Raw genomic sequence first — 25,077 nt, 5'->3', positions numbered from 1 at the left:
GGGAGGCTGACGAGGCGAAGGCGAAGCCAGCAGCGTCAGCGGCAGGCTATTTAAATCGGGACCCACCGCCATTTCACTGCCATTTGCCGAGGCGATCGGCTCCGGGGCAGACACGTTCTGCAGTGGAGCAGGGGATCGGGCCAGGCTGGGCTAATTTTTCCGGCATCGAGCCTACTTGAGGGAGCCGCCAGGACCCAGCAGCCCTCGTGAGGGAGGCTGACGAGGCGAAGGCGGAGTCAGCAGCGCCCCCTCCCCAGCCGTTCAAAAGCTGCCCCTAGGGAGCACGAGCGACCAGGAGTGCGGTGAACAGGGCGGGCAAACAGGGCGTGGCACGTCAGAAGGGAGTGGCACGGCAGTTAGCGCAGGCAGGGCGAGCAGGCAGGGCGCGCAGGAAGGGCAGAGCGCTCTCCCTGCCCACACGAACACCTCCTTAACAACAGCCATAGCTAGGTGATAATGGTCTCCACCAGGCACGGTGCGCTCTCCAGGAAGTCGGTACACACCCAGACCGACTACCCGTTAAAAAATGCCGCAGTTCAGGTCACCGGATGCAGGGAGTGTCTGAGCCTGTTGCTGCCATCGGCAGGAGGCAGAGAAACTGCGTGCGTGAGGTGCGAGCAGGTGGATGACCTGGTCCGCATGGTGGCGGAGCTCAAGGAGGAGGTGGAGAGGTTGAGGGCCATCAGGGAGTGTGAGCGAGAGATAGACTGGTGGAGCGACTCCCTGCAGGGCCTCAAGGAGAGGTACCGAGGTGAGACACCCCAAATGGGGGTGGACCCCCTGCCCTGTAGCCGTCGGGCAGAGGGAGGGGATCTGGGAGTTCAGGAGGAATGGAAACAGGCCCCTGCTCGACATCGCAGGCGACGCCCTCCCCTTCTGGCCCCACCTTCCCAGGTGCCCTTACACAACAGGTTTGAGGCCCTGGAACTCAACAGACCAGTAGCTGAGGAAGAGGTAGCAAGTGTTCCCAGGAGGATGCCTAGGATGAGGAGGCCGACTCCACGCCTCAGGACTGCCTCCATCAAGAAAGACAGGAGGGTTATTGTTGTTGGAGACTCGATTCTTAGGGGAACAGAGGGCCCTATTTGTCGGCCTGACCCTACCCGTAGGGAAGTCTGCTGCCTCCCTGGGGCCAGGGTCAGGGACGTTGCCAGGAAGCTTCCCAACCTGGTACGCCCCTCTGACTATTATCCTCTTTTGATAGTCCAGGCGGGCAGTGACAACATCGAAGAGAGAAGCCTCAAGGCTATCAAAAGAGACTTTAGGGGGCTGGGTCGGTTAGTGGATGGAGCGGGAGTGCAGGTGGTGTTTTCATCCATCCCTACGGTGGCAGGGAGGGGTATAGAGAGGACACGGAAAGCCCACCTGTTAAACACGTGGCTCCGGGGCTGGTGCCAACGCAGAAATCTTGGTTTTTTTGATCATGGGGCACTTTACTCAGCACCTGGCCTGATGGCCTCAGACGGGTCCCTATCTTTTAGGGGAAAAAGGATCCTGGGCCAGGAGCTGGCAGGGCTCATTGAGAGGGCTTTAAACTACGTAGGAAGGGGGATAGGGCTGAAGCTAGGATTGTTGGGGCTGTGCCAGGGGGAACGATGGCAAGGCCGGAGGATAAGGCAATGGCCCAGCTGAAGTGCATCTACACCAATGCACGCAGCATGGGTAACAGACAGGAGGAGCTGGAAGCCATCGTGCAGCAGGCAGGCTACGACTTGGTTGCCATCACGGAGACGTGGTGGGACCAGTCTCATGACTGGAGTACTGCAATGCCTGGCTATAAGCTCTTTAGAAGGGACAGGCAGCACAGAAGGGGTGGTGGTGTGGCTCTCTATATTTCGAGTCTTTCGAGGTTGTAGAACTCGAGGCTGGGAATGACAAGGTCGAGTCCCTTTGGGTTAGGATCGGCAGGGACAACAAGGCTAGTGTCCTGGTCGGGGTCTGCTATAGACCGCTGAACCAGGATGAGGAGACGGATGAGGAACTCTACAGGCAGCTGACAGAAGTTGCAAAATCGTCATCTCTTGTACTCGTGGGGGACTTCAACTTCCTTGACATATCCTGGAAGCACAACACAGCCCTGAGGAGGTTTCTGGAGAGCGTGGAAGATAGCTTCCTGATGCAGCTGGTTAGTGAACCTACCAGGGGTGGTGCCCCGCTAGACCTTCTCTTCACAAACAGAGAAGGACTGGTGGAGGATGTGATTGTCGGGAGCTGTCTTGGGCAGAGTGACCACGAAATGGTGGAGTTCTCTATTCTTGACGAGGCCAGAAAGGGGACCAGTAAAACTGCTGTATTGGACTTTCGGAGGGCTGACTTTGAGCTGCTCAGGACACTGGTTGGTGGAGTCCCTTGGGAGGCGGTTCTGAAGGGCAGAGGGGTCCAGGAAGGCTGGGCGCTCTTCAAGAGGGAAATCTTAATGGCGCAGGAACGGTCTGTCCCCACGTGCCCAAAGACAAGCTGGCGGGGAAGAAGACCAGCCTGGCTCAACAGAGAATTGTGGCTTGATCTTAGGAGAAAAAAGAGGGTTTATAAGCTTTGGAAAAGTGAGCAGGCCACTAGGGAGGACTTTAAGGATGTAGCGAGGCTGTGCAGGGACAAAATTAGAAGGCCAAAGCTCATCTGGAGCTCAATCTGGCTACTGCCTTTAAAGATAACAAAAAACGTTTCTATAAATACATCAACACAAAAAGGAGGACTAAGGAGAATCTCCATCCTTTACTGGATGCGGGGGGAAACTTAGTTACAAGAGATGAGGAAAAGGTGGAGGTGCTCAATGCCTTCTTTGCCTTAGTCTTTAGCGGCAATACCGGTTGTTCTCTGGATACCCAGTACACTGAGCTGGTGGAAGGGGATAGGGAGCAGGATGTGGCCCTCACTATCCATGAAGAACTGGTTGGTGACCTGCTATGGCACTTAGATGTGCACAAGTCGATGGGGCCGGATGGGATCCACCCAAGGGTACTGAGGGAACTGGCAGAGGAGCTGGCCAAGCCACTGTCCATCATTTATCAGCCGTCCTGGCTATCGGGGGAGGTCCCAGTTGACTGGTGGCTAGCAAATGTGACGCCCATCTACAAGAAGGGCCGGAGGGCAGACCCGGGAAATTACAGGCCTGTCAGTTTGACCTCAGTGCCAGGAAAGCTCATGGAGCAGATCCTCCTGAGAGTCATCACGCAGCACTTGCAGGGCAAGCAGGCGATCAGGCCCAGTCAGCATGGGTTTATGAAAGGCAGATCCTGCTTGACGAACCTGATCTCCTTCTATGACAAAGTGACGCACTGGGTGGACGAGGGAAAGGCTGTGGATGTGGTCTACCTTGACTTCAGCAAGGCTTTTGACACTCTTTCCCACAGCATTCTCCTCAAGAAACTGACTGCTCTTGGCTTGGACTGGCGCACGCTTCGTTGGGTTAGAAACTGGCTGGATAGCCGGGCCCAAAGAGTCGTGGTGAATGGAGCCAAGTCCAGTTGGAGGCCAGTCACTAGTGGCGTCCCCCAGGGCTCGGTGCTGGGGCCAGTCCTCTTTAATACCTTCATCGATGATCTGGACGAGGGCATCGCGTGCAGCCTCAGTAAGTTTGCAGATGACACCAAGTTAGGTGTGTGTGTCGATCTGCTTGAGGGTAGGAAAGCTCTGCAGGAGGATCTGGAAAGGCTGGACCGATGGGCTGAGGTCAACTGCATGAAGTTCAACAAGGCCAAGTGCCGGGTCCTGCACCTGGGTCGCAATAACCCCAAGCAGAGCTACAGACTGGGAGATGAGTGGTTGGAGAGCTGCCAGGCAGGGAAGGACCTGGGAGTGATGGTGGATAGTCGGCTGAATATGAGCCAGCAGTGTGCTCAGGTGGCCAAGAAGGCCAACGGCATCCTGGCTTGTATCAGGAACAGTGTGACCAGCAGGGCTAGGGAAGTGATCGTCCCCCTGTACTCAGCTCTGGTGAGGCCGCACCTCGAGTACTGTGTTCAGTTTTGGGCCCCTCGCTACAAGAAGGACATCGAGGTACTTGAGTGGGTCCAGAGAAGGGCGACGAAGCTGGTGAGGGGCCTGGAGAACAAGTCCTACGAGGAGCGGCTGAGGGAGCTGGGCTTGTTCAGCCTGGAGAAGAGGAGGCTCAGGGGCGACCTTATCGCTCTCTATAGGTACCTCAAGGGAGGCTGTAGTGAGGTGGGGGTTGGTTTGTTCTCCCACATGCCTGGTGACAGGACAAGGGGGAATGGGCTTAAGTTGAGCCAGGGGAGTTTTAGATTAGATGTTAGGAAGAACTTCTTCACTGAAAGGGTTGTGAGGCATTGGAACAGGCTGCCCAGGGAAGTGGTGGAGTCACCATCCCTGGAGGTCTTCAAAAGACGTTTAGATGTAGAGCTTAGGGATATGGTTTAGTGGGGACTGGTAGCGTTAAGTCAGAGATTGGACTCGATGATCTTGAGGTCTCTTCCAACCTAGAAATTCTGTGATTCTGTGATTCTGTGATTCTTTTTCAATGAACTTTTTAATTCAGCACCTTTTAATGACTTTATCAAATGAAAAGATTCAGACTCTTTTGTGTCTCTAGAACTCTGTAATTCCTCTATCCCAGAAGGCTTAGTCGCTGCTTATACTGTGGGGAAGACATGTTCTGCAGCAGAGGAGGGGTTTGCAGTGTGAAGGTGGTTCCTGCACCAGGACAGTCCTAGGAAGGGAGCCACCAGGAGCAGGCAGCCCTCATGAGAGCTGCTGGTGAGCTGTGAGCAGGGCCAGGAGCAGTAGCAGCCACCCCACAAACATACAAAACAGCCCCTAGGGAGAGCAAGTGACCGGATTGAGGCGAATAGGGCAGGCAAACAGGGCATGGCACATCATCCAGGGCACAGCATGGTAGTTTGATCATGAGGGCACACAGGAAAGGCAGAAGGTGTGCCACTTTCTTCTATTCTGAGATCAGTAAGAAACAGCCCCCTACTGAAACAGAAATGGTGTCCACTCGCTGCGATAGCCAGGCTGAGGCTGAAACCTGGCCTACACCCAAACAGACCTCTGAGAACCAACATAGCTGCCCAGGCCCTCAGTTGCAGAGAACTCCAGAATCTGGATGTCCCCCTCGGGCCTGAAGATAGAAGTGGATGCTGCAGATAAAAGTGTGCCAGCTGAATGAACTTTTTGAGCACACTGCCATGTTGTGAGAGGAGCTCACCATGAAAAAAAAAAAAAAAAAAAAAGTATCAAGGAATCTGAGCAGGAGATAGATGCTCAGTATTGTGCTCTGACACAGGCTGAGAGACTTAGGTCCTGGCAAGGGGAAGGTAAGCTGGCTTCTAGGCCTGAACTGACAGACTTGACTGACTCACAAGACAAGGGAGACTGATCCCTTGTCTCTGCTTGGAGCAGGTGAAAGAGTCTCCCTCTTGCACCCGAGGTGCCCCTACACAACACATATGATGCTCTGGGGCTGGAAAAAGGAGTGTGTGAGTAATGGCAAGGAGCCAGGAAAGGACGAAGTTGGTACAACCAACCACCTGTATTAGAACCAGTGCAACAACAATAACAACAACAAAAAAACTCATTAACATATTAACAAATTGTGTTAATAACTGGAGACTCCTCTCTGAGAGGTGCTGAGGCATCTGTTTGACATCTGGATAATCTCTCGAGGGACTTCTGCTGCCTTCTCATTGCCCGCATTTGTGATACCATAAAGAGGCTACTAAGCCTGGTGTGGCCAGAAGACTACCACCCATTCCTACTCTTTCACATATGGTCAAATGAGGCTGCAACAAGGATAATTTGAAATATCATAAGGAACTTTATGCCCCCTGGAAAGATGCTGAAGGGATCAGGAGCGCAAGTACTGTTCTCCTTTGTCCTGCCAGTTGGAGACTGAGACCCAAGAAGAAGATGATAGATCAAGTGTATGACTGGCTGTGTGGCTGGTGCCATGATCAGGATTTGGGGTTGTGTGATCTCAGTTGGGGTTGTACAATCTCAGTCACACTTTTAAGAGACCAGGCATGCTGACACAAGGTGGGTTGCACCTGACCAGGTGGGCCAAAAGCATTCTAGGCAGTAAGCTGGCTGGACTTATTAGCAGAGCTTTAAACTAGTGTAAGCTGGGGAAGACGATGTTCCTCCGAGTGACCGGGGAACCTGGAAACACTGACATTTTAGGAAGCAACAGGAAAATACATGTGAATTGTCCCAAAGGAATTAGGAAGGGCTCCTCTAAAAAGATGACGCAGTTGATAGCCCAGCTGAAGTGATCTTGGGGAATATAAAGAAGGCCCATATGTGCATAATGAGGTTCAACAAGTTCAAGTGCATGGTGCTGCACCTGGGTTAGTGCAATCCCAGACATGAGGACAGACTGGGAGAAGAATTCATGGAAAGCAGACCTGCAGAGAACGACTTGGGGGTTCAGGTGGACAAAAAGCTCAACGTGACCCAGCAGTGCATGCTTGAAGCCCAGAAGACCAACTGCATCCTGGGCTGTATCAATGGAGGAGTGGCCAAGGGAGAGGATTGTCCCCCCCCTACTCTACCCTTGTGAGGCCCCATTTGGAGTGCTCCATCCAGGTCTGGGGCCCCCAGCACATGAAAGATGTGGACTTGTTAAGTGGGTGCAGAGGAAGGCCATGAAGATGATCAGAGAGGCTGAGAGAGCTGAGGATGTTCAGCCTGGAGAAGAGAAGGCTCTGGGATGACCTCATTGATGCCTTTCAGTACTTAAAGAAGGCTTATAAAAAAGATAGTGAGTGACTTTTTACTCAAGCAGATAATGATAAGACAAGGGGGAATGGTTTTAAACTAAAAAAGAATAGGTTTAGATTAAACATTAGGAAGAAATTCTTCACTCAGAGTGTGGTGAGGCACTGGAACAGGTTGCCCAGAGAAGCTGTGGATGCCTCATTCCTGGAGTGTGTTCAAGACCAGGCTGGATGGGGCCGTGGGCCACCTGATCTAGTGGGTGGCATCCCTGTCCATGCAGGGGGTTGGAACTAGGTGATCTTTAAGGTATTTTCCAAACCATTCTATAATTCTGTGATGTTTAGAACATGATGTAAACAAGTAAGTATCCATACCAATGCAGAGAGGAGATGGATAGTTCCAACGTCGAACTGTTCCTGGCATACAGGAAATATGAGAACGGCCCTGTTTGGAAAGGGAAAAATATGAGATTTTAGATACTCATTATGGGACCTGCCAGCAAAGCAGAGCTACAAAGGACTTCCTGCCTCATCACGTACACTTTTCATATATCAACCAACTGCATTATAATCACTTTCATGAGTTTGTTAAACTATTTTCAAATACTTCAGCTTTCATCATCTTTTTCTGCTGGCTAAATGTTCTGAAATGCTCTTCTTTTGATAACTTGAAAACCTCTTCAAAATTTCAGACTAAATGTAAGGATGGTTACAAGAGAGAAGCAGCTGACTGTGCATTCATATGGTCAAGTCAGTTCAGTCCCCATTTTATTCCAGGGCCCTGGTCCACAGTGTAAGAATATGATTTCACCTTCAGGCTACAATATGGAATGAGTCAACCATTGCTCTGAGAAGTACAGACTGAGAGAAATTTGTTCCACATCTGCTTGCTACAGATGGTATGGATGTGGACCATGCCAAAAAAGTCATCCACAATTACCAGCAGGCCTTGAACTCTCACATACCCTCACAATATGACCCACTGCACACATGCAATATCTTGGCAGACAGCTATAAAAGTACAAGTGCCTTTTTATTTAGCTGTCATGTTTAATTTATTCTGCCTATTTTGAAGAAATATCCCAAGAACCAAGCAGAATCATATGGTAGCTAGAAGTGAAAAATGTCATGGCTGTAATCTGCAAAACCTACTCCCACATACACTTCAGGGTGGCTGCCCTGAAATGGCTGCAAAATGCTCTAAGCTTTAGTTGCACCAGCAACAGTTCAAGCTGAAAACTTTACAGTAGCACAAACAAAAGCCTTTTTTTTTTTTTTTGTCATTTCTCTCCTCTGAGAAACTCAGTTTATGCATCTGCTGTTGGAAGGCAAACACTGAATAAACTGGCATGAGTGAAAGAGCCTGATATAGCGAACGAGACATGGACTGAGAGCAAGGCATAGTTCTGGTGTCAGTAATTTGGATATACGACATTGGAAGTCACATCTCTTGTTTGTTTTTATGAAGTGTATTAAGAGCCTGATAGTTAGCAAGGTAGCACATTTTATCAATATGTTATGAAATTTTATTTATATATTATTTGTCCAAAGCAATCCAATTCTCAGAAAAATAAAATCGAGTAAGTAAACTAGTAAAAGAAAATACATTTGATGAATTTGTTTTCATGTTATTTGTTATATTTACAAAAAAAAAAAGTAATCATACTAATTTGAATAAAGCTCATACAGAACTGTATTGAAATACATGGGATAAAACTTAAATAATCATTTAGTTAAATATATTTATACAACCTCTGACATTCAAACTGAAGCATTTTGGAAAAAAATAGAAAAAAAAAAGTAAAAAAAAATTACATTAAAATTAACACAAAGTATTTTTCTTACGAGAATACTTTTTTAATTTAAAGGAAAAATATCTGTGCACTTATTGTGTGATTTTAGTTACTTGCAAAATGGATGAAGTTTTGAATAATTTACTTAATTCAATATTTCCTGGTTTATTTTATCCTCTCTTTCTTGTCTTCTGTGATTGCATTTCTCTGATGTGAGCTGGGGTTAGGGAAGCCATAATTTAACTACCACAGTCATGTAAAAAGTAAAATGGTCTATAAAAGATCTTTTGAAAAATAAAGTGAAATGATTCCTCTGGTTTCAAGCCTCCTTGCAACAAGAGCACACTCTGATTTCAGTCTTTCAAAGTTCCCTCCTGGGGGGAGACACTTAATCCTACAGCTAGCAATTACCTTTCTTATGCATCTCCAGGTAGTAGTTTAAGCTCTATGACTTTTCTGGTAAGTCTCAATTATAAACTAATCCTCACCTGATTGTTATTGCTAGCTGTGAATAAGTTCTCTAAAGACTGGGGGTAAATTCATATATAGAGTGGGAAGAAAAAAAAAAAAAAACACAACACACATACAGAAATGTGTATGGATATGCAAAGTTATGCTTGGTCTATACTTGTTGAATACAAAAGATATTGCACCTCAGAGAACTTTACTTTCCTTATTTATATATTTTTTATTTGGAGCCATTTTTATTCATCTTGGCTGAGCAACATCTGATACATAAATTTGTATCTTTCTTACAGCAGAGTAAGTATAGATATCATACAGTACAGTATATATATCCTCATTACTATCTTGAAAAGTTTCATAGTCTTTCCTATTTATTCATTTTTAAATTTAGTCATTGAAAATTCTTTTTATGCTTAAGACAAGATTGCAAAACCATTTTTTATATTAGTCAGATTCCACAGTTAGAACTAAATTTGTCTGTGTGGAAGTAGAATTAAGAAATCACGTTAGGGAACAATATGCAATGAAATTTTAAGTAAGTACTTCATTATAGAATCCCTCTAAGTATAAAAACATAAGTGCAGTTAGTCATATTCAAGGACTACAGAAAAGATACACACAAAAGACATCTTGTGGGTTTGTGATAGTGGTATACACACTGAACTGAGCATTACCACAGATCAGCTTATATGCAGATCTCTTCAATACAAATAAATTATTATTTTATACTAATACTGTATTTTTTTTTGAAATCACACTTTAGAATTTGCTCTAAGTAAAAATAGGTACAAAACATCAAGACAGGGATAACAACGTTCAGAAGGTTTCTGATACACATTCCTACTATTTCTGAAGTATACCCTAACGTGAATGAATCCACCTCAGTATTTCAGTAATACTATTTTCAGTATAGACAGAAAATTCAAAGAGACTATATCTTGAGGGTTTATCTATATCTAATACATGTCATAAAAAACTGAACCATACCCTTTTTTTTTTTCATATGCAAAATTCAGATGTTTCATAGCTGAGAAAGTAGGGAGAGAAGATCATGCAATATCATGGGCAGTACAAGTAGGAGTCAATCCATCAAACCTAAACAATGCAATATTAGATATCCATCCTAACCTTCTGACATCTTAATCAGTAAAGAAAGGTGATACTTTCAGAGGAAGTACCTGTCCTAATAATGAACAGTCTTAGGATGAGTCATTTTTTGGGCGTGGGTCTACAGTGGGAGCATAAACAGCCAATTCTGATTAGATAAGCTGTTTTTCAGATAGAATAAATTGGATTAGACATTATTCCATTCAAGAGGAATTCCATTCCTTCAAGAGGAATCAGTCTTAATTAATTTTCTCTCTTTGTTGTATCAGATCACTGTTATAGGCTATACCGAATAACCAGATGTTCAACTGTTTTCTGAGCAGAATAGGGAATTCCATTACATGTCTCTACCACCATGGCTAAAATTTCACTTAGAAGAACTACTTTCAAAAAAATGGAAAAACACAGTATGGTTTCAATAAGCATAGTACTAAAATCATTTTCTAGAAAAAATATTTTAACCATGTCATTTCCTTGTCCATTTGATGTTTTTTTACTACTCAATGGTATTTTAAGATATAAGACATGCAAGATGTGCCAGACAGTGTATATTCCACAGTGTATATTTTGAAGAAAACAAAAGAAAGAAAAGAAGAAATACCTGTAATGTATATCCTGGCTCACACTGAAATGACAACACATCATTCACCATATATCTATCTCCTGATTTGATCCCATTGCTAGGAATTACTGGTTCTGGACAGGCAGCAAGGCCTACAGCTGAGGAAAGTAAAAACAAAACAAAAAGCATAAGTAAGTAGACATCTCTTTGTTGATATTTTCTAATTAACTCTTTCAACGGCATAATTTGTTTTTAACAGAACATTAATTAAAACATATTTCAACATTAAGCTGTACTGTTGTTTAAAGCACAGAGATTTTCAGAACTACCCTGCAAAATACAAATGGTATGACTGAAACACAAAGATTATACACTGCAACTGTACCAATTATCATGTCATGTTGATATGATATCCTGCATCATTTTATTGTCTTCAAACAGTATGTTAATTCTAGGATTTATATATATATATATATATATATATATATATATATAACTTCTGCTCTTTTCCTTTTAATGAGAGAAGCAGAGAGAAAGTACATATGTATGCGCTCTCTTTTCAGCAACAAAAAAGAAAAACTACTGAGGTTAGATGGTTGGATAACTAGAGACCAAGGGTATTCCTTATGTTTAGACAATTGATCTCGTGTGTTGACTATAAAGAAGTTCAGACATCTGAAATTTAGAACCTTAAACTTGAAACTAAATCTTTGCATAGGTGTAACAGAACAGTCTCTGTTCTTAACTATTTTTAGCCAGGTGTTAGAAGCAGAAGATTACTTTATAAAAACTATCCATGACTGGTAATTTCTCAGATATGTTTGGCAACCCAACATAGCAATTTATTCTTTTTGCTAAGTATATATCACTTTTATCTTTTTATTTTGTGCCTGTCTAAGGATTTAGTCAACACAACACAAAAATTAAATATCAACTCAGCTAACTAAGCTAACATGCTTCAAATGATAAGGACAGTTGACAAGATGCTCATTGGATTTAAAAATCTCATGTTTTTAAGATTTGTTTTGCAAACAAATGAACCACTAGAAATATTTTGCTAGTTTATGGTCTGATTACAAAATTTAATTTCACAGAAGTTTGAAATAGCTCTTATATATTCTCCTGAAACTGTTGTTGCTGAGCCATTTTGTTTCTTTCTGGAAATAGGTTCCATAGTCATGTACACTCTTTCTATGTCCTGTGCCCTTGAGTCTTACTACATTTCATTTTTTTCAGGTATTAGCAGCAAGCTACTCTAATGCTGAATGACAGCTATTAAGCTATGAAGTACAATCTTTAAAACAACTGCTGCAAGAGTCATTAAACTAAACATTTTCTAATTAACACATAAAGAATTATTTAAGTGTTAAAAGCTACAGGATCTCTCTGAAGTACTTTTGTAATGCAATGTATAATTTAAAAAAAATATCTAAAGTCAATTTAAAGATATTCAGTAATTGCTTCCACAAAATTTACAAATATTGGCATTTTAACAATATCAGAAACTTTCAATGTTGTGGTGACTCCATGTGGCGAATAGGGACTTCATGGTAATTATGAACTGTAATATTTAACATAGGCATGAGAATAATATCATCGTTAACCTTAATGGTTTTATTTTAGTTGCAGTTTCCTAGTATAATTCCTTTGGTCAACCAATCAGTGTTCCATAATACCATAAAAGTGTCCATGTCTGAACAATTTATTTGGGTATGTATAGGCACTAAATAGCCATTATCTGCACCCATACGAACTGCCTCTTTTCTCCAGTATTAAGTGAAAGGTAGCATCTTATTACAAAAATTACTACACTATAAAGACTATCGTTTATTATAGACTATTTGTTTATTAATTATTGTTATTTATTATGGCTAATTAATTTTTTTTTTTGCTTGTATTCATACAGAACTCAAGCAAATCAAGATGCATTTCTGAATTTCCTTAGCCTTCTCACTCTTGAATAGAAAATAAAATAAAAGATAGGCTCCAAACACACCATTATTAAGCAAGTAAGCCCCTAACAAAGACACTGTGATTAAATGCTTTTAGATAGAGATGTACTTGATGAATTCTATGAATATAAATTTGATATTTACTTCCTGTCTTCAAGAAATTCATGCTTTTGTTGAATTCAGAATTGGTGTGTGTGTTGAGAGTTACAGGTCTGCAGTCTAAATTTGTATCAAGTTATTTTTGCAGATTTTACTGAGTCAAGAAATAGTTTTGTAACAGTGAGTGCATGGCAATATTAACAATGTGCTTACAATATAGCTCTTTCTGTCATTATTTAAATAGCATATAGACTAATCAAAATAAAAGCTTTGAAGTCATTTTCTGTTCAACTGTTAGATATGGTATGACACTACATTATTTATCTTAATATTTTAATAATTTGATAAAAAAAATCTTTCTGTTGTTTGCTTTATATTATTGCTTCTATTCCATTGGAATAATGTTCATAATATAGAATATTCTATTATAATATCAAAAAACGGTATGCAAAACCAACTCATAATTTACTTTAATTGATATACAAAACAGTAAGAAGCAATATTACTTCCTCAAAAGAAAATATAAAGTTGGAAACAGTAAAATATTTTCAGTCCTTAGCCCCCATCATCTATTAATTACATAATATTAACCTATAACATTTACTTTTGAATAAGAGAACAAAAATAATATGCTCTGTCTTGCTCTTTTCAGGAAAACTATTTACTTGGTATAGTAAAATTTCAATTTAACTTGTCATAGGGTTCTGTAAAAATCTATGGTATGAAAACTAACGTTTTCAAACTTAATTGATTTTAAAACATTCTGATTGCGACTGATACAGTCGCAATGTTTGAATGTTGTTGAAATAATGAATGTTTCAGAGAAAGCAAACGAAATTCAGTATCTGGGGACAAATGAAAGAACTTAACTATCCATGACTTTGAAATACATTAAATGAGATTGTATGTGAACAGTCAGTAATAAAGGGAAAACATGTAAAATGTCAAGTCTAAGCAATCAAAAAAGGACAAGGATTGCTCAGTGCATGCTCTTCGGAGCTCTGCTTCTGCTATGCAGTACAAGAGAGAACACATCAACGTCAAGAATGATAACCTTCTTCCTGACCTTCTTCCACTTACTGCCTGATAAATACTTTTTTGGCCTCTGCTGTGCCATAAGACAAACATGCCTCACTTCAATAATTATATACATGCCTACAATTACCTCAAATTCTGTCCAAACATCACTGCCATTGATGGCAGAAAGAAAATCCTTGCTGGCATATCTGACAATATGAATGCCCATTAGTGTCCATTTCAGAAAGCTGCAAACTGAGCAATACAAGAATTTCTTGACAGCATGACCCAAAGTCACTGGGCTTTCTTTTTTGACTTCCTCCCTCCCACCCTTATGTGGCTAACTGAACATACTGTTCTTTATTACACTACAAACGTAAAGCTGGAGTTACTTCTTTCTGTTTTGATGCTGGCGTATATCAGCAACCCAAGTTGTTCTTTCCAAAACTGCATGCTTCAGACACCAGCCTTGAAAATGCATTTACCTTACTGGATTACTGCAAGAGAGGTCAGATTCTTTTCAACAGCCAGGAAGGTATATAGATATACTGACAGGATCTGGACCTATTATATTAAAATTTCCTCATTTATGACTCACACCTGATTTGATAATGGGAAAAGATCTAATTGTGTGAAAGATCTTAATGTGGACCACAACAAACAAACAAAAACAGAAAACCTGCTATTTAGAAGTATATGTTCTCTTCCCGTCTGATCTTATCCTTCAATTTGTTGAGATCTTTAAGAAATGCTAAAAAAATATTAATTGTTTGTATTATGTCAGTTCCTGAGAACCTTTAGCACTTGAAAACACACAACTGAAAAGTTTCAGAAAAAGAGAAAGTAATTAAAAGTATGCTCATTTTGTTGCATATATTACATCATCTTGGTATACCTGTAAAACAAAAGCTTATAGGAAGAATGACACCGAATCATGCCATGTGTCTTAATTCAAGGTAATAAAGCTAGATGACATTATTAAAGCACTGACTGCATAAAGCAGGATTTTTATTGAACTGTTTTAATTCTAATCATTTCATTTAGATATATTTACACAAACTTTTAGAGAGGTTTGTGGCCCAAATCTATGTGTCTATGTTCACCATATATTAAGCTCCTAGAAAAGCAAAACTAACTTCAACTGAGAGGTTCAAGCAGGGTGTTGTGTGAGCAAATACTCATTATTTTCAGACATTTATTATATTCTATATTTGTTTGTATATTAAATTAAATACTGAAAGTACTAGAATTAATAAATGAGATTTTAAGACTAGGCTTGAAACATCAGTGCCTACAAATGCAATTGAATTAAACAGACATTTCTAAATCATCCTGTTTGGATAGTTTCTTCCTTTGTTCATTAAAATTAAAATGAATTCAATCAAAGAGCAGGAATATTTATTCTTCCTACTGCTGTATGTACTGGAAATGCAACAAAGCACATGTTTGCTGGTAGTTGTGAAAATGATTGTATTTTTTATTCTACCACAGTTTGGGAGAAAAACATGCATATGAAAGATTAGCTTGAAAGATTATTTTTTGTCTTTCCTACAGTTATCTTTTGCATACATTTTACTGCTTTGTTTGTCATCACAGATTGCTGCAATCAGTTTAACATCTATAATCCTTCTGAAATAACAAGAAACAATGCCACACAGTGGCTCTCAACAATACTTTTTTCTCAACACTTCGATCAGTTTTACATTTTTCTAAGGTACTGACCAATTCCTTCTCTTGACTTGGCTGAGTTCATGTATCTGCCATTCTTAAAAAATGAACAAACAAACAAAAAAAATGTTATATCATGGCACAAATGTCATGTCATAGCATACGAATTAGGTAAGACCACTCAACTTGGACAACTAATTCATATATGTATTTTTGATGCCTAACATAAAAAACATCCTAAGGTAAGTGACTAAATTGTATTAGTCACCAGAAGACTTGTGTGGTTTTGAAGGCTGCAAAGGGAACATGCTGTCTGCCTAGGTTAGACACAATCAAAGATTTACAGAAGCAGACTGACCAGAACATTCTCATGGAAATAAAGAAATACACAGGAAAAAAAAAAAACAAAAAAAAAAAAAAAAAAGACAAAAAAAAAAACACAAATGGAGATGACCATCTCAATTTTTAAAATTCCATCATGAAAAGGAATTTTAATGATATATATTTCCATCCATTCCATAAATTCCATCCATACATAAATTTCCATTAAAATTCCATTGTTAAAAGGAATGCACCTTTTCAAGAAATAAAACAAGGCTTATTAAGTTATTTAAATTAACTTGAAATATTTAGCATATAAATAAGCTGTGAGTAGAAGCTGAATCTTTTATAAAGTATTTATTAAGTTTTATAAAGTTACTTTAAAAAAGCAATATGCAGTGTGGAATATATGTGATCATATAAAAGTAAATTAAGTATATTTTACTGAAATAAAGCTATTTTCCCTAACATAGTAACCTAAATCCAGGCATGCTTATCGCATTTACACTTCTGAAAAATACATTTTTAAGTAGAAGTTCCCCTCCATTTATTCTATTATACAAATGTGATATATAATATCTATTCTATATATAATATTATAATAATAATTAAATAATAAAATTCTATATATATTAATTATTTAATAATATTATTTATCTATTCTAGATAAATAATTTATCTTCTGAATAAAAATAATTTGAGGACAACTAAGGATACTCCTCTGTTTCTCTTGCTTCTTGGAATTTCTTCTGAGATGAAGGGAATGTTCCTAAGTGATACTCACTTATTACTGTCTTTATGAAAATTATTTTCTTACATATTTCTGGAAATCTGTCCTTCATCTGTGAAACAGTTTTTTCCCCTGTCACTCAATTTCTTTTCTCGTAACTACATAAAATAAAGGAGAAGCCCTACATTAAACTGCAGAACATATGAATGGGTTCAAAATCTATTGCTTTTCCTCTGTCTTCAGCAAAGACCAACTGAAAGAAGATAAGATAGTGGGTTCCTGAAAAACAGCTACTGACAATTGACAAAAAGTAGGAAAGAAGACCTTTTGATACCTGCAGTGACCTGAACCCACCTTACTAATTCTCAGAGGAATATCTTTGTAAGCAAAGTATGTAGAGAATTTCAGCAATAGGAAAGGAGAGAAACTCTCAGGCTCTCTCTCATAAATTTTTCAAATGTGTTCTGGAACAATAACTGAAAACCATGTACTCCATCACCTACTTAAATATCATGACCAATAGCTTATATTCTGAAGAGCCCAAGTCCAGCTCTGTCCCCTAAAGTACTATTAAACACAGGTCTCTGGACTTATAATGGGGTGTCATAATTTTTGTACAGTTGTGTCTGCCTCGTACATCTGGTCTTAGTGTTCTACTACTTTTGATAAAACACTTAAAAGACAAGGTGAACCCAAATGATTGACCATTTTGCAACTGGAATGCTGATCCAAATCCTGCTGCAGCTGTTTCATAAAAGAGAACAGACTTAAAAATAGATATTGAAGACCCCCACTATCACTATTTTTGTACCTGTAAAACACCCCAATCCTTTGGAATAAAAATGTCCTTTCAATCAATTTTAAATTGACTTTTAAATTGACTTCTGAAAAAGCTATTTTTTTCCAGTGCTGCTTCAACCAGTAGGTGACTGAGTGATCACAGACTTCAGAATTCATAACCAAACATGAGCAATATTTGCACCGTTTTGCACTGAAAAGTATTTTGTTTTCTGCTTATTTGTTGGTCTAAAAAGGAGACCACTCAATATAAAACAGTAACTTCTTGCTGTGGTGATTTGCTGAGTTTCTGTATTCACAGACACGCACAGATATACTGTACTCCTGTTTGCCCTGCAGAGACTATATACCACACAAGAAAGCAAATTATTCTCTCCTGTCAGACTGCCAACAGAATAGTTAACTAAGCTCTGAATGCTGAATTTTGTTACCTTGACCTGCACTGTTGCTTTTCTAAAAAACATTGACATTGAAATATTGGCACCACTGAAGTCAATAGATGTTTTAGCAGAGCATGGTTGTGAGACTGACAATTAGGAGACAAACAAAAGCATAAATCCAACTGACCTTGCATGCTCCCAAACACTTTTTACTTGTTAACAGAATAATTTTTTTTTCCAGAAGTTGCTGGGATAATAAAACTGATACGATAAAAGATAAAAATTGAACTTCAAAATGTTCATTGTACAACAAATTCCTAGAATAATTTTGTACTTGTTCAGGACACATACGAAATTACATTTTCACTGTAGGATAAAGGAGAGGACTGGGTAGGAAAAAGTATCTCTGTCAACACTGACCAGCTAGGAAGGAGGGGTTCACCATGGGAAGGATTGGGAAGAAGATTACAACCTACATTTCTTTGAGGAAAAGTAAATGGTACAGAAGGCAAAAGGTGTATGTTGATGCAAAGAGAAAGACACCTTCAGAAACATAAAAACAGGATGAAAGGACACTTACCTCAAGTGTATAATACAAATGCATCCAGAATGGGAATTAAGTATGATGAACTAGAGCTCCACATATGGTCACAGAACTGAAAAATCACTGGCAAAACCGAGCTGTGATAGAACAGCTTGCATATTGGGTAGTATGCTGGACAGATAAAAGCTCTTCAGGAAGACACAGGGAAGATCAGGGGATAGCCTTCCATATGAAGAAGTTGAAAGGCATGGTGCTTTTACATGTCAACATACAGGTCAATGGATTGGGTGAGAGTTTGTGGATCAGGATCAGAGGAAACAAGAAGTATGACACTGTGGTAGTGTGGTATTACAAACACCCAATTGATGTAACAAAATAGACATTTTAAACAAGTTAAGGAAATCTCTGTATTACAGGTTCTGGTTCTTATCTGACACTCTAACCTCCCTGACATAATCTGGAAGAGAAACATAGTGGAACACAACCAATCCAAGAGGTTTCAGGGTAGGAGGGTAGCTTCTTGATACACAAACACTTAATACATAAATACTGCAAAAACTGTCATCAACCTTCCTAGGTTCTTCTGCTCATACCACTAGTGATTTACCAAGAGAACTATAGTGTTTTATTGTAGCTCTGAGATTATAAAGCTGTGTTTGTTGTTGTTTTTTTGTGGAGGGAGGGAGGAGGCAGAGGGTTGTTGTTTGTTTGCTTGTTTTGCAATTACATCAGTTGTTGAAAGGAATTTGAAGGTATAGCAAGGAAAATAATGTGTTATCAGTTCCGTTTTTTATGATTTGGCCAACGGTGAAACTAACTAATTTGTTTGTTGCTGTTATCTGTATTTTAGAATAAACTGAAACATGACAAAATAAATATACATATTAAACCCCACACCTTTTGAACGTTGTCCTGAATTAGCATCTTAATTTGTTGTATGGTGCTAACTGTGAAAGCCGAGTTCAGTAATCTCAAATATCACTTCATTTAAAATGTCGGTTTAATAGATGCCACTTATCTCAGGCTTGTGCTGAGTAGAGATTGGAAGTCAGGGAAAAAAACACAACAACAAACAACAATATAAATGTTCTCTCTGTCCTTATGCATGCATTCTCCTGAGAAAGTTTCAAAGAGCGAGCAGTCTTACTTTTATATTCCAGGTGAAAACCAGCTGCTGCCACGCTAATATCAGAGTGAAAATGTAGGTAAAGCTGATTGGAAGTGCTATTCAACAATGCTGGCACAGTTGTACCTAGAAAAATAGAAGTTATTGTATAAACTGTTATATCATATTTTTTTATTGAAAAAGAAACAAACAAACAAACAAAAACACACCATAATCAGAACTCAACCAGACAGGCTCATTTTCTTCTCATATTCATGGTAATAAGCTTAATTGCCATTTGACTTTTTTGCACTTCTATAAAAAAAATAGCAGTACATAATAGAGCAGACAGGATGGACATTTTGTCTGTATCTTCTGTGTCCAGATCTTCTTCCAACTGTAATATTTCACCACTTATCTTAACTGTTAGGATATGACACAAAACTTAGATGTAGGTGCAGTGTGTTTAAAAAAAAAAAAAAAAAAAAGACATACTAACTTTATATAGCCAATTCATAGAATAATAGAATAGTTGAAAGCAAAAAGTATTCAAATAACAATAATAAAACTGTGTGTCACTGAATTCAGTGCATGTGATACAACAAGCTTATTGTAACATTCAATACATTGATATTAGCATTGCTAAGTCTGACACCACATTTCTTCTGTGTTACCATACGTAACTCACATCATAGAGTCTAATGATGGCAAATCTACTCAGGCTAAAAATGACTTTTTTTTTTTCATCTATCCTCAAAGAAAGTATCAGGTAGCTAATGAACAGTGGTCATATAAAAAATATTTTTCGCTTCTTGTGGGGCATTTGCTGTTTCTATAGCAACTGTGCGCAGCTTAGGTATGAGCTTGAAATTCATTCTTGAAAAGAAACTCCAGAAAGAATTAGCTTTGCATTTCTACAATCTAAACTAAGAAAGGTAAAAGCTTTTAAATCTAAAAATGTATTGATAGTGAAGAGCTAAAAAGATTACAAGTTGGTCTTTTAAAACTGTAGCTCTTTAAGGAAGTCTTTACTTGTTTGACATGGAAGCTCCAAGTACAGAAATTCACAGACAGTACAGAGCATTCATGTCATACAATACTTACAGTGGAATACAGAAAACAGTGAAACATCTGGAAGGGAGGATTTTTCATGGTATCCAAAAAGCATTTGAAATACATTTAAGGCTAAGGTGTCTGCTCAGTAAAGGTGAGGATATTGACTCAGAATGACTGTCCTCTTCCTTTAACAAAATTGCTCTTCTGACAGTAATGAATGCTAATGCATTTCTGTTCCCTTGTAAGATCTTCTAACAAAAGACTGACTAACACTAGTTTTTTTCTTCCTGGATATGGTAAGTAAAATTTTATTCTATTTGTAAAAATGGTGACCTTCCCAAATGGGATAATTAACTGGTTTAGAGACAACCTCTGAAAACAGTCCCTTACTTTAAAAAAAAATTATGTGCATAACTTTATTTTTTAAACCCGGAAACATGTCTGTTTATGTAATATCGATCAATAATAATACAATAAGAATTATCTCTCTCTCTCTTATTAATAACACTGTTTAATTCAAGCATTTGGAAAGGCAACTGAGCTTCATTCATGAATCAAAAAACTCCTATACAAATATATATAGTCTTCAAATGGTATTGCTTTTATACAGTAACTGTTGTAAAAGCAATTACTTCAATGCTCATTTTATAAAGGCAGCATTATTCTCATTTCCTCATGAGACAAAAGAATTCCTTTGATGAACCAGCAATACTGAAAACAAATGTAATTCATAGTTCTCTAATTTTTCTGAATGGCTCCAGGTGTTGTCTCATGACATCTGGAAAATGTGGTCTCAAAAAGAAACAGCCCACTAAAAGGCATAACCTGTCAATATTAGGCACAGGAAACTAACTTTGACACCATTGCTTCTCATGCCACAATGGCACGCTTGAAGAGAACCCCTCATGGCATTCACAATGTCAGTCCTATTCACAGCAGCACCTTTCCAAGATGGCTGTATGAAAATCCAGATATTCTGCAACCAGGAGGACAGAAGTACAAGGTATCTTTACATCTGTTAACACATGGTCTCAGTATTTTTGTTATGGATTTGTATATTAAGCTTCTATCACTTTCCCCTAAAATAGCATCTTCACATCAAAAACATTACCATAGCATAAAAAGAAGAAAAAAGCCCTAATATTTCTGCCATTCACTGATAGATGATGACCCACAGGATTAATCCAAAAAGGTCAAGATAATGTTTTAGGGCTGCATTAACAAGCAGCTCTTACTGGTCCTACCCAGGGTAGCCCTCTAGGGCCTCCCTCCACCCAGGACCCCATTTCAGCCCCAAGGCTCTCAACCCCTGCCCCAGAAAAGCCACAGCTGAGCCCATTTACAGCTCCCCATAGGCCTGCCCTGTCTGGCGCTGACCATGGGCGCTGACAAGCGGGGCCCACCCGGTGGCCCATGTCTCAGCCTGGCTCCATCCCATTCCCATCCCCAGGTAGGTGTCTGCCTGATGCCTGTGGTTGGGATTGCCATGGTGCCCCCAGTTGCCCTGCTCCTTGATGGGGCACTGGGATAGGCCCCGGTGCCCAGCCCTGCCCCACAACACCCAACCCTAGGCAACTGCTATCCTCTTCCATGCCCTGACCCAAAGAAATGGTAGAGCAACCTATCTTTGAGCAGTCTTCAATAAGAAATGGACTCCAATGAATTCACCTTTTCCAGTCAACTCTCTGATACTGTTTAGCAGCACAGTTCAGTAAATTCTTAGTAATTAGATGTATATCTGTACATTTTGAATGCATATTTTGAACACACATGAATTTTAGAGAGAGAATCAGCAAAATCTGCAGACAATGGTTTTCTGCATGATTTACTGACACAGTATTGATGCCTGCTGAATTTTACTACTTATGAAACTATACCTGGAAAAAAGAATTCAGTTTTAATGTCACATTACTGGTTCAGTTTTGAGAACAGCAGATTTCATGCCATGTTTAAGTACTCTTCACTATTATTTTCCTACACACACAAACATTCATTGTATTGTCCAACACTCATTATATGAAAACTATAAATCTACTGTGCTACTCAATCTCCAGTGAAATATTTGTAATAAAAAGAAAAAAAGTCTTTTTCAATTATCCTGGAAATTAGGAAGATTTTTAAGCTAAAACAAGATTACACACTTTTAGTGTAGGATAAGAAAGTACTGAATCTTGAGAACCAGTAATTTTCTCACAAACCTATATTAAATAGCCATGTTAAATAGAACATTGCTAAATGGATCATTTAATCAGTTCTTTATCCACCAGGTATATTTGCCACATATTTTAACTGTCAAAAGCTAATTACATTTCATAATCTCTTTCTTCATTATTGCCAATTTAATATGCAGTGTAATTTCTAGCATTTAATATAAAATGTTATAGTATTTTAATATTTAGATTTTGAAGTGCAATCATATCAATCTAATTCAATACCCAAATAAATAATATGTTGGGTTTCTTTTATTTGATCATTCATTTCCTTACATACTCCAAATACATCTACTCTCTCAAAGTTTGTGTAGTAACCAGAGAGGCAAATTTCCACAAGATTATTTGGCTACACCAGAATCAGATCAGGCTTGGAATAGTTTGAGAGTTCAGAATGCAATTCATGACTTAAGATCATGAGAGATATTTTTTCTCTTGGCTGGGTTTATAGATCATGCTCTGACTATTAAAAAAAGTCTCATAAAAAAGGAGTAATACCATGTATGCCTAATGTATATGTGAAACGAGAAATGACATGGTTTGTTATGTCCCAGTTGTAGTAGTTTGTTTTGTTCTCTAAGGTCCAGTAAGTTTTGATGAGCATAGAACGGTTCATCTTTTTCCTGGAAAAAACATGAGCTGATAAGGATAAGCTAAGTCAAAGCTATCAAACAAAAAGTTCCTTGAATGTCAATACCACTTGCTATCACTATCTCCTCTCTATGGGAGCTGTAGGTGAGAGATTTTTTTTTTTTTCCAGAAGTATCATCACCTAGATCCCTGTAATGAAAGTTAAACAATTTAGTATTATATTTGCTTCTGAAAATCTCTTTGAATATTTAAGCACATTTACAGCACCTGAAGTTTTCTCCCCCAAAATGAGTTTCATAATTATATCATCAAAGATTTCAAACAAATACACTCCTTGTGTATGTGTGAGAACCAGCCATGTTCTCTCACACACCTATACCCTGTACCTATACCCTAAATATACCCTGTATGTTTATATCAAAGCATATCCATACCTGAAAAGCTCCCAAGACGTGGTGCTGTCATATCTCCACCATCATATATTTCAAGAGAGTCCCAATTATGTTCAGTGGCAAAGCTGATGACTTGGATCTGTAAAATGCCACCAAATAACTTTTAAAACCAACTCCTCTTATCTGTTTTTAAATGTTCTAGAAACAGCAAAATGAAAGGGGAATATGCCCCAAAGAGAATATAAATAAGAATGTCCAAGCAAACAAAAAAGATAAATGAAACATTAACTTTTTAAGTTGTCTTAACTTTTAGCAAATATGAATGTGACACTATTTGAGTAAGAAGGAGTTTGCACATATGTTCAATTATTATAAATAATTACTCAAAGTGCAAATGAGAAGATAACAAAGACAGTTGCAGACTTTTCAAGTGCCTTAGTGATATCCTAGCAGACAGAAAGGGCTGGCACTTGCATATCGCATTGAAGGGCCTGCCTTCAGTATTTTGCAGTTAAAAGAGAAACCCACTTGTTAACTATTTCACATTCATGGCCCTATGTAAACAACTAAAATTAAGCTAATCAAAAAACACTACCAAGAAAAACAAAGCACAAATATCTGAAGTAGCCCTGAAATAATCTAATTCATTACTGTTTTCTGGCACTTCTAGAGAAATAAACGTTTACTTTTTAAACTGAACCACAAAATACTTAATATTCCATGCTTGACAGAACATAGACTTGCCTGAATACCTGATCCCTCAGTCACTATGATTTTCCACACACAATTCAAGCTGTTACCATAAGGTTCAGGGTAACCTGGTGATAGAATAGTACCTCTTCGCTCAGTAAAATTCCCACTACATGGCACTGAAAGAAAGTATTATTATGAATTATTACAAAACCTTAACCATTTCAAGGAACAGAAAAGTAATAATAATTTTACTAATAAGAAAATTATCTTAATTCTCTTTCGTAGTACAAACTCAGAGACATTTCTGAACCGAACTCAAAAAGTAATGTTATCTAAAATATAATAATGACATACAGCATAAGATACAGGCAGCATGAATAAACAAATCCAAACTGAACTTTGAGTGAGCTCAGCCTTGCAGCTCAGCCTAGTCATGTCTTACCAGTGTGTAACTAAGAACTGCAAAGTACTAACTTTAAATACAACCACAATTGACAGAAATCCTGTGAACTTACCCCCAGCTTAAGATAGTTGGCCCTAGCTAGTAAAATGGTGTGGTTACATTAAATTTTTTTTAACATAAAAGGAATTGCTTCTTTAAGGTCAAAGAAAACACAGCTAAGCTAATCAAAACCACACTACACAGAAAATAGGACACCTGTATTTATTCATAAAACATTCCAACTGATCATAGGGTAAATTCCTATGAACAGCAATTAGTTTGGGATATAAATCCAAGGAGGGATGAAGAAATACTTTTCAATATTTACAAACAAACAAACAAAAACAACAAGAAAACAAGGTTCTAAATAATATCCTATTGGAGGTCTGTTGATAAACTAGAAAATTAGCTATACTTGACAATGCTATCATTACTAATTGTGCATTATGCTTCTACTTGAAAAAAGACACCATAA

At 39.0% G+C, this 25,077-nt stretch overlaps 1 protein-coding gene across 1 annotated transcript in view; it reads right to left on the bottom strand.

The window, feature by feature from the left end:
- Nucleotides 1-25,077, bottom strand: part of CSMD1 (CUB and Sushi multiple domains 1) — a gene marked incomplete at both ends in the record, with an annotated part of 1,174,241 nt that overhangs the window by 149,858 nt on the left and 999,306 nt on the right. The window contains 5 exons of the mRNA XM_084285255.1: nt 7,053-7,122; nt 10,644-10,762; nt 19,261-19,365; nt 23,510-23,606; nt 24,212-24,336. Coding sequence (XP_084141381.1) covers nt 7,053-7,122; nt 10,644-10,762; nt 19,261-19,365; nt 23,510-23,606; nt 24,212-24,336 — 516 coding nt within the window. The remainder of the gene's footprint in view (nt 1-7,052; nt 7,123-10,643; nt 10,763-19,260; nt 19,366-23,509; nt 23,607-24,211; nt 24,337-25,077) is intronic.

This window comes from Netta rufina (assembly GCF_964035555.1).
Source record: "Netta rufina genome assembly, chromosome: 3".
NCBI classification, from domain to species: domain Eukaryota; kingdom Metazoa; phylum Chordata; class Aves; order Anseriformes; family Anatidae; genus Netta; species Netta rufina.
This window is presented reverse-complemented; position numbering and strand designations above follow the sequence as displayed.